Source organism: Salvelinus sp. IW2-2015, linkage group LG14 (genome assembly GCF_002910315.2).
Source record: "Salvelinus sp. IW2-2015 linkage group LG14, ASM291031v2, whole genome shotgun sequence".
Lineage (NCBI taxonomy): Eukaryota > Metazoa > Chordata > Actinopteri > Salmoniformes > Salmonidae > Salvelinus > Salvelinus sp. IW2-2015.
This window is the reverse complement of record NC_036854.1, coordinates 10,477,537-10,487,531: the sequence shown is the minus strand read 5'-3', so window position 1 is coordinate 10,487,531 and position 9,995 is coordinate 10,477,537. Positions and strand designations below refer to the sequence as shown.

Sequence of the window (9,995 nt, the reverse complement as noted above, 5' to 3'; positions counted from 1 at the left end):
ACATCCACAGGTACACCAACCAACCCCCGCCAATTGACTCAAATGAATGTCAATTAGGCCACTCTAGAAGCTCCTAACAGCCATGACACATCATTTTCTGTAATTTTCCTCAAGCTGTTTAAAGGCACAGTCAACTAAGTGTATTACAACTTAACTGACCCAACTGGCAATTGTGATAACAGTGAATTACTTGTGTCATGCACAAAGTAGATGTCCTAACCGACTTGCCAAAACTATAGTTTGTTAACAAGACATTTGTGGAGTGGTTGAAAAACGGGTTTTAATGACTCCAACCTAAGTGTATGTAAACTTCCGGCATCAACTGTAATGTTCTGGTCTCCCTGACTGGGTTTATAACCACTGGTCTGTTCTGATCTGCCTGATTGGGTTTAGAACCACCAAGCTTCCCCCCCCTACATTGTAAACATGCCTTGATGGAYCAGGATGTTTGAAAATGAGCTGGACCCTCAACCCACGTAGTGAACTCACTGACTATATATAATAACTTAAGTTTTGTCCCAAAGAAACTAGTTGTTTTGTGTGCCCCAATTTTTCTGAGCCCCCCCCCCCACCAGCAAATCAAACACCAGCAAATCAGCTCCAAGCSGTTTTAATTCTGAAAATCTGTTCCAAAGTATTCTCACACGTAATAGAGAGATATATGTAACCGTGTACAAACATAAGCAAGGTTTTTGGATTATTATGTTTTAGTCAAATAGTATATCTGTTTGGGCTTCTTTGGGTCAATTTGCAGTCTACAAATGATTTATAGTTATGTTCCAGCCCCCTGACGCGTCCGCTCTAGAAAAAATAGGCCCGTGGCTGAATCTAGTTGATGATTGATCTCTGCTGTAATTTATATATCTCAGAATAGCCTGCCGTTTCTATTCAGAGTGCTCTTTGGTGAGGGTTCCAGGGTTATGGCAGTGTTGACATTGTGTCAGCCAATGGTAGCACAGCTTGGCCTCTTTGTTAAGATCAGTGGACTGCTGATTGGAGCATAGAGATACACCTCCTTTTCATCTTGAAACCATTACCGTACAGTCAGTTTCTCCTGTTTAAATTGTACGCCAATGTGTCTCTCCTATTTTCACCATAGCACTTAGCTTACCTTTTAAAAGCTCTATAAAAGCTCCTCTTACAGTAGGCTATAATTAGACTCATTTCATCCATGGTTACTATAGAGCCCAAGTTCACTCTCCCTAACACCTGATTTGCTTGTATCAGACCTTATTTACAAATTCTACATATGCAACTTGTAACTAGCAGCTATGATGTGTATAATTTCCAGTCTGTTTGGTGTGTTGTTGTTTTGCAGGGACTTTACAGTACATGGCCCCTGAGATCATAGATAAAGGCCCTCGAGGATACGGCAAGCCTGCGGACATCTGGTCTCTTGGCTGCACCATCATTGAGATGGCCACTGGGAAACCACCCTTCTACGAGCTGGGGGAACCACAGGCCGCCATGTTCAAGGTCAGAGTATAGAGGTCAACTAATGTTCAGTTTATTGACCTCTGTTGTTCATTGGGATTCATGGTTTTGCTGACCTATTTCTATAGGTCAGCAAAATAGATAGCTGTCTTTACACGCCCCTAGGCACATTTGTGCAAGTGATTGGATTACATACTTATTCAACTGTGAGGTTAGTACCTAGAGATAGAATTTGTGTGCAGTACTGTCTATCCTTTGTGTGTTGTTTTAAGTTTCCGTTCCATTAATGAGCCCTCCTCAAGCTTTTTCCACTTGTATTCATCTAAAGTGGAAATTTTAAGTGTTGCCCTCATCAGCAATATCACAAAGGCAAAGTCTGGGCATATGTAGTCTATTAAAAACTGAAGCTAATGATCCAACTGGGTGGTCTGTGGAGTGTGATGGAGATCATGTTGAATGCAGGCCAGAAGCATGGACATTTCCATGCATTTTAATTGAATTACAGTAGTAAATTGCTGCGCTTTCACATGTCTTAACTTGCATTTTCCAGTGTTAATAAACCACTTTTCTGTACCAGATTGTATAGATCTGTAATGCTAATAATGCTTTCAATAACACTTTCATCTTTCTACGCAATGGCTTACATGAGAAACTACCATTTAGAGTAATTTCTCATCTATACTGTTGTACAGGTGAGAAAGCGTTTGGCAACAATTCTCACATGAACATTCTTTTGGAATGTCTCCACTGGTAATCTCAAGCCTACATTCCAGATCAATGTTGGGAATTTCTAGAGTGCTTCTTATCAGACGAGCTAACGCATTTGTCCTTCACTGTCGCGTTGACCTCCTATACTGTGATGGTATGAGCACGCCTGCATAGTGTTACAGCGCCACAGAGCTATGGATTACAAGAGATCAGTTTACCCACCATTAACTAAAGTCAGGCCCTTAGATCTAACATGACTGGGTTTTGTCTTGGCTGTAGCTGCAGATTAGGCCCTTAGATCTAGCATGACTGGGGTTTGTCTTGGCTGTAGCTGCAGATTAGGCCCTTAGATCTAGCATGACTGGGGTTTGTCTTGGCTGTAGCTGCAGGTTAGGCCTGTAGCACGTACAACCTAGAGAACTGCGCGGTTTGTCTTAGGTCTGTAGCTGGGCCAGGTTACGAGGCTCATGTAGATTCTTTAAGACATGGACAATTGGGGGGGTTTTTGTATCTATGGCTGTAGCAAATGACAGTCAGGTTAGCCTTAGATCTAACATGAGCTGGGTTATTATTGTCGCTCCGTGGCGTGTGCCTGCGTTTATCTGGGTTGAGGCGCACTCTTAGATCTAACAGGAGAGGGGTTTTCGCATTCTTCGGTTGTATGGCTGCACGTATAGCCCCTTTACGAACTCAACATGACTGGGTTTTTGTCTTGGCTGTAAGCTGTCAGAGTTAGGACCCTATTAGATCTATAACAGGACTGGGGATTTGTCTTGCTGTAGCTGCAGGGTTAGGCCCTTAGATCTAACAGGACTGGGGTTTGTCTTGGCTGTAGCTGCAGGTTAGGCCCTTAGATCTAACATGACTGGGTTTTGTCTTGGCAGTATATGCAGGTTAGGCCTTTATCTTGGCTGTAGTTCCAAGTTAGGCCCCTTAGATCTAACATGACTGGGTTTTATCTTGGCTGTAGCTGCAAATTAGGCCCTTAGATCTAGCATGACTTGGCTAGGTCACTTGACTTAGTTCTGTACTGTGACTTGGCTGCAGCTGTAGTTTAGGCCCTTAACTCAAGCATGACTGTGCTGTGTTTTATCTTGGCTACAGGTCGGCATGTTCAAGATCCACCCTGAGATCCCAGATTCCATGTCTATGGAGGCCAAGGCCTTCATCCTGCGCTGCTTTGAGCCCGATCCCGACCAGAGGGCCACCGCCCTGCACCTGCTCACGGATGAGTTCCTCACCGTCACCAGCCGCAAGAAGAGGGGCAAGAGCAGCTTCACAGGTAGCTAGGACAACGCTTCACTGGTCAATCAGTGCAGTAGTTAGTAGAATATAGATATATCTGAATAGATAGACAATTGCTTCTAGATACTTTTTGTCTCCGTTTATTTTTCTGCACAATCCATACTTATCATTGAATTTAAAAATTGAATAAAATCTGTTTTTCTCCTCAGCTCTTACACCAGCAGGTTCAGGTGAGTTTATCTGAGCGTCTGTGCTTCATCCTCTTTAGAGTACACTGAGTCTGAGCCCAACTCAATTATCCTGTTGACTACCCTACCCTGAAATGATACCCTCACAGAAGTAGTACTGTAATATCATTTCCATGTAGTGTCCCTAACAAGTTGTTCGCTCTGCTTTTCTTTGTGTAACTGTGCCGTCACCCGTCTCTGTGCCCTCCAGAGTACCTGCGCAGCATCTCCCTGCCAGTGCCTGTGGTGGTGGAYGACACCAGCAGCAGCAGTGAGTACGGCTCCGTCTCCCCTGAGAATGACCTCAACACCAACCCCTTCATCTTCAAGCCCAGCACCAAGTGTTACAGCGATCGGGACGTCAAGGGAACCCGCTCCCTGTTCCTCAGGTAACACAACATACAGTCAGCACCATACCGTATGTGTTTGGACATGTACCACGGTTGTCAAAGAATGTCCTGTAATATTTGTGAACTTTATTATTCTCAATATGTTGTCAAAACATTTTTACTGAGCCTGTTTTTTCTCCGCACTCACTCACAAACACACTGACACAGATATACTTTTATTTCTTACTTATCAATTTTTTACTTAACCCGTATTTTTCTTAATACTGCATTGTTGGTTAAAGGCTTGTAAGTATTTCACTGTAAGGTCTACACCTGTTGTATTCGGCGCATGTGACAAATAACATTTGATACACTCATCCACACACACATACATTCATGCTACACACACACAACTGCTGCTACCAGACTCTTATTATTACTAAATACTGGACCATTTTAAACACTTGCACCCCAATCCTCTCTTCCCCAAAACKAATGCAAATATTGGACTATAAATTGTGCCTTCCTGCAAGTAAGCATTTCGCTGGACAGTGCGTATACCAATTTGAACTTTATTATTCTCCTATACAAATATGCTCTAAAACAAATGTCACTGAGGTCTTTAATCTAACCTGTGTTCCCCACCAGTATCCCAGTGGAGAACTTTGAGGACCACAGTGCTCCTCCGTCTCCTGATGAGAAGGACACTGGATTCTTCATGCTGAGGAAGGACAGCGAGAGAAGGGCCACTCTGCACCGCATCCTCACTGAGGACAGAGACAAGGTGGTGGCCAACCTCGTGGAGGCTCTCAAACAGGTCAGTTAGCATCTAGTCTGGTAGTGGACAGGGAAAGGGTTGGCCTGGTTCCAGTTCGATTTTTGCCCTGGTGTGTCACTCGGCATGATGATGACCCTAGGAGTTGGCAAGACAGCACGAACAGATCTGGGAACAAGTTAGAAGAGGGGCTGTCTCAGAGTAAAACAAACCTCTTATCTGCACTTCTCTCTCTACCATCACCCCTTCTCATCATCCTCCTCTCCCCTGTGTGTGCAGAGTTCTGAGACATCCGACACTAAGTTGAGACATCAGCATATCTCCACCCTGGTGGCCAGTCTTGGGGACTTTGTGCGCATGGCGGACAGGAAGATCATAGCCAACACCCTCTCCCAGCTCAAACTGGAGCTAGACTTTGACAGCACGGCCATCAGCCAACTACAGGTGGTGCTATTCGGGTTCCAGGATGCAGTAAGTGCTCTTTCTTCACCTATTAGTAGGTCTCTCTATAAGCATTATAAATGGCCTGTGATGATTCAAAAATCCCATTGTCTATTTATCCACTGTGAATGGCTTGGAATTAAAATAATCCTTGTATAGACCAAAGGTTCTGGAGACATTGAAGTATGATTTAAGGGGGTTTCTGTGAACCGTTCACAGCAGAATTATGCTGCCATTGTTTGAACAAACAGATCAGACTATTGACTGCAAAACACTTTTGACCTTTAAGGGTAATCAAAGGGAAATATGTCCGCTTAATTGCACATRGTGTAAAGGGGCTGATTCTGCCCTGTCTCACAAATACAATTATGCAAATAGCACTGTGGCCTGTAGCTGTTAGATTTGCGAGACTCTCTGTTAATAATGAGCTCTGATGCGCCCTAGTGGATACTTATGAAACCAGTTCTGGTCTATAGGTTACACTGTCTGCAACAGATTATTATCAATGCACGATGCACACTTGTTTTTCAGATTTTCCAGAATGCATGGCTTTTTATAAATAACAGTCTCTCTTTTTTCTGGGAAATGCTTGTTCCATAGGCTAATTATAGGGGGATATCTCAGCTTACTAGGCAGCCACCACACGTAATGTAAACAGACACCCTCTGGGGTTAAGCCTGTTGTCCTTTCCACTAATGTGACCATGTAGAGGATGCATAGGTGCAGTATGTGTGGGTCAGCTGTTTATTAATGGTGTGTGTGTGTGTGCATTGCGTCTCCAGGTAAACAAAGTACTACGAAACCACAACATCAAGCCCCACTGGATGTTCGCCCTGGACAATATCATCCGTAAAGCGGTGCAAACTGCCATCACCATCCTGGTGCCAGGTAATAGCAGTGACTCCAGCTGCAGTTTTAAATGAGTAATTATGCCCCGTAGGGCCCAGGACACTGTTTGTTAACTAAAGATAGGAACGTGACTTTGAACAGAGCCCCAATCTAATCACAATTTAAGGTTACTTTTGTAACTCCGGCTCTCTGAAAATATGAGTGAGATGTATCACAACTCTCGGAAGGACCAATCGGAGACAGACATGTAGCGGCGAATGAGGTGAGCCCCTCACTTCCTTATAAAGAGCCACTCTCCTGCCCTCTGGTCATTCTCAAGCATGCTTCTCTTCCTGTTTAATGAGATATGTCCCAAAAACAGTGCCCAAAAGGTAAACTCCTCAGTAGGAGGGCCCTATGAGAGAAGGGCATAACACCCTTGAGCTCTCGTTCAATCCAAGTAGATGCGCAACGTGCAAAATGAAAAACCCCTGGGCAGACTGTGGGCGCAAACAGTGGCTGGTAGTGTTGGGGAAGCTACTCTGAAAATGTAGTTTACCAAGCTCCCTGTTACTTCACACTGGAAGAAGTTAAGCCTCACTGAAGCTACCCCTAAGGGAAATATAACTAAAGTTACTTTGAAAAAGTAGTTCACTACATCCAAACTGCTTTGTGAAAAAGTAAATCTGAAATGTCATACTACAATCTGCATGAATAGATCGCTTTGGGGTCATATGTTAACAGAATGTGGATTTTAGCCTAAAACACAAAACCGATGTTTCAAGTGAGATTTAGGCAGATCTGATGTCGAAAAGGATATTGCCTACCGCCATATTTTATTTTTGCAAAAAGAGTAGTTACACTACACTCTTAGAAAAAAAGCCTTCCAAAAGGGTTCTTCAGGCTGTCCCCATAAGATAACCCTTTTTGTTTCCAGGTAGAACTCTTTTMGGTTCCATGTAGAACCCTCTGTGAAAATGATTCCACATGGACCCCAAAAGGGTTCTACTTGGAACCAAAAAAGGTTCTTCAAAGGGTTCTCCTATGGGAACAGCCGAAGAACCCTTAACTTCTAGATAGCACCTTTTTCCCCCCCCAGAGTGTAGCTAGATTTGAATTTTAGTTCAACCACCACCAAGCTACTGCAAAATGTAGTTCAATTACTATTTGAAGTCCATGTAGTTCACTGCTTCCCAACACTGTGCTTAGGGATGCTAAGGCCAGTAGTAAAGCGAAAGATTGAGCAATGTTACATCTCCACGCTTCTCAGCAGCTAGTAGCTGCTGTGAAAGTATCTTAAGCACAATAGACATGTCCCAGGACTAGCTAAAGACTAGAGACTGGGTGAAAGTGACGTGCCCCTCTAGAAATAACATAACAGTTATGGATTACTGTCAGGGCCTTGGCACACCGACAAAGTGGCTAGCGGACCTTAACAATGACAAAACCTCTCCTTCCCAAAAAATCCTGCAAGGAGCATAGGACCATGGAAAATGGAGTGTAGGAAGGAACAATCTGTTTAGTCAGCACTTCTCCAAGAAAAACACAACTTTAAAAAAAGAAGAAGAAAAAGAGTGAGCATACAGGGGCTGGCACTCTTCCAAGAGKAGGCTACAAACCCTGCATGACGATAGCTGCCAGAGCTGGTCTTGAGCAGGGTGTAACTGCCGACCAGAAAGCCACGGGTCATCGAGGGGCCCGAAGATGAGGTGGAGGCCCAATGTCCTTGCTCTGTGTAGACGGAAAAGGGGTGGTAAGCAGCATAGGAGGAAAAGCATATGGCATAACCCTATTTTCTAGGGCTGTGACGATACTAGTACCACAATATTTTTTCAAATGGCAAAAATGTAAACACGAAGCAGACCAAACTCTTCAGCCCTTTAAAAATTCYCTGTGTGTATAATATTTTTGGGACAAGATGTACGAACCAAAAGGTCTACCACGGGGCCCGGGTCTGCGGGGCAGGCAGAAGTTGAAGGCGTTGCCTTCTTTCTTGCGCATGTCACACTTCTGCCGCATGAACAACTCATCGGGTGTCACTGGGACATCCAGGAGGTCCACATTTACTTTGTCTGTTAAGCTGGATAAGCTCAGRCAAAGTGCCCTTTCACCCACTACTGCTAGGCTCATGTTATAACCACGAGCTTGAATGGCACTACGGGAGGCACGGAGATTTAGGTCTGTAATCATACAGCTCTCCTCCAAAGCATCTGGCCATGGGTGTCCTGCTCCAGTTTCTTCCCCATCTCTTTCAGTAGCTCAGCCTGATAAACCAACAATAGAGATCACATTGAGAGCTCCGATTGCTTGGGCCGAGGCCTTGTACGTTCTCAGAAAAATGGAGGCAGTAAAGCGCTATGTCTTTCTAGGGAGTGAGGTGTCAGTGTCGTTAGTAACATGGCGTGAGGGGCTGAGGTGGTAAGCCAGTGACCGCTTCACATTGGGAGGGTTAACAAACACGGATTCCTCCATATAGTGCATATCGAGGCTCGGAGTGCCTCCAGCAAAAATCTTGCTAGTGAGGGTTTTGTCCCACAAGCTCTTAGCTTCCCTGAAGCAAGATGGTACCGCGGGTTGCAGTTGTTTTACAGGGGCTGTATGAGATGGGAGTCTCTTCCAGTCGTATAGGTCCCTTGTCGGGCCCCTACGGGGATGACCACTCGGGAGACGGCCACCAAACTCCAATGGAGTAGGGAGTTGCTTCACTGCTCTCAAGGCCGTTCGACCTGCGGGCCTGAGAGGGCGGGCGAACCGGATCGTCAGCACCCATCTCCTGAGCTATCTCGAGAATAACTGTGAGAAATCCCATTGTAATCCTCATCACCCGCTAGCTCGCTTTCCCCTGACAATACATCGTCAGACAGTGAGGTGAGGGAGTCGAGTCTATCCATGACCTCGCCCCAACTGGGCTCATTTACAGGGAGCTGAGCCTCCGCTGTTGGCTCTGAGGCGAGGGGCTATAGAAATAGATGCTCATTTAAGCCTCCCCTGACCTAGTCAGCAGTTTGCAGTGATCACAGCACTCAGTCGTCAAGCGCCTCTTGGGCATGTTTCTTTCCCAAGCAATTGATGCATTGAGGGTGGTAATCCTTCCTCACAATCATAGAATCACAAGCGCAAAAACCTGGGAGTTCAAGTGCTAGGCTTTTCCTGGGATGGTATAGCAGTGGCCATTGTGAGGAACAAGGCTTGCTAGGAGGAAAAAGCCTGTTGAAAGAAAAACAAGAAGCAGGCTTGGGCTGGCTGGCTAGATAGAAGCCTTGCTGCTGGTGGCTAGCAAAAGGTAGCTTGTGTAAATGGCGTTGAAAGCTAGGTAGTTAGAAGCCTTGCGGCTAATAACTAGCAATAATGAGCACAGTAGAACGCTATAGCCAAGAGGCTAGTGGAGCGATAGCTAGCTAACAGCTACCTCGTGGTGAAGGTGTGCTGTAGCTAGCTCAGTGCTGGCTGAAGGAAACCATGTGGGGGCACAGTTAGCCTTCAGGTAGTGTGGTCCCACGACCGAAGGAGCCGTGAGGCTGAGACGGTCGGTCTAGTTAACACAAACGGGTGAACGTAGGTTAAGCTAGACGTCCAGAAGGGAGCTAGCAATGCTACCATGTTGCAGGTAGGGTATGCTAGTGAGGTTAGCTTGCCTCTCAGCGAGCTAGCCAAGTTTGCCTTGCAGCATGTGGGCTAACTGAGTCTCAATAGTTAGCCGTGAAGCTAGCTACCAACGGAGACTGAGTAGAAAAGGAATTATTACACAAACAAAAACCTTTTGGTCCGTACTCAACCTCTCGAAAGGGTTTGAAGACCTACGTTCGGCAGCGATATCCTTCACGGTTTGCTTGTAAGCAGTTAAGCAGGAAAACAGGGATACAGTTGTGCTGAGGAGAGCTACAAAGCAATGCTCTTCGTGAGGAAGAGAAGCGAGTATGACCAGAGGTTAAGAAAGTGGCTCTTTATAAGGAAGTGAGTGGCTCACCTTATTTGCTACTCTATCCGTCAGACGCTTTTGATAGGTCC

The 9,995-nt window shown here is 45.3% G+C and overlaps 1 protein-coding gene and 1 long non-coding RNA gene across 3 annotated transcripts in view; one reads left to right on the top strand and one right to left on the bottom strand.

Moving 5' to 3' along the window:
* The window catches only part of LOC111973164 (mitogen-activated protein kinase kinase kinase 5-like), a 72,314-nt gene that overhangs the window by 54,050 nt on the left and 8,269 nt on the right, over positions 1 to 9,995 (top strand). For both annotated transcript variants that reach the window (XM_024000420.2, XM_024000421.2), the window contains exons 19-25: positions 1,319 to 1,476; positions 3,247 to 3,424; positions 3,597 to 3,617; positions 3,826 to 4,003; positions 4,592 to 4,760; positions 4,998 to 5,189; positions 5,942 to 6,047. In XM_024000420.2, coding sequence (XP_023856188.1) covers positions 1,319 to 1,476; positions 3,247 to 3,424; positions 3,597 to 3,617; positions 3,826 to 4,003; positions 4,592 to 4,760; positions 4,998 to 5,189; positions 5,942 to 6,047 — 1,002 coding nt within the window. The remainder of the gene's footprint in view (positions 1 to 1,318; positions 1,477 to 3,246; positions 3,425 to 3,596; positions 3,618 to 3,825; positions 4,004 to 4,591; positions 4,761 to 4,997; positions 5,190 to 5,941; positions 6,048 to 9,995) is intronic.
* Positions 4,754 to 9,888, bottom strand: LOC139028649 (uncharacterized). Its single transcript, XR_011480854.1, has 4 exons — positions 9,789 to 9,888; positions 7,916 to 8,251; positions 7,607 to 7,718; positions 4,754 to 4,886 (listed from the first exon to the last, which is right to left on the bottom strand). It is a non-coding gene; the product is annotated as an uncharacterized lncRNA (long non-coding RNA).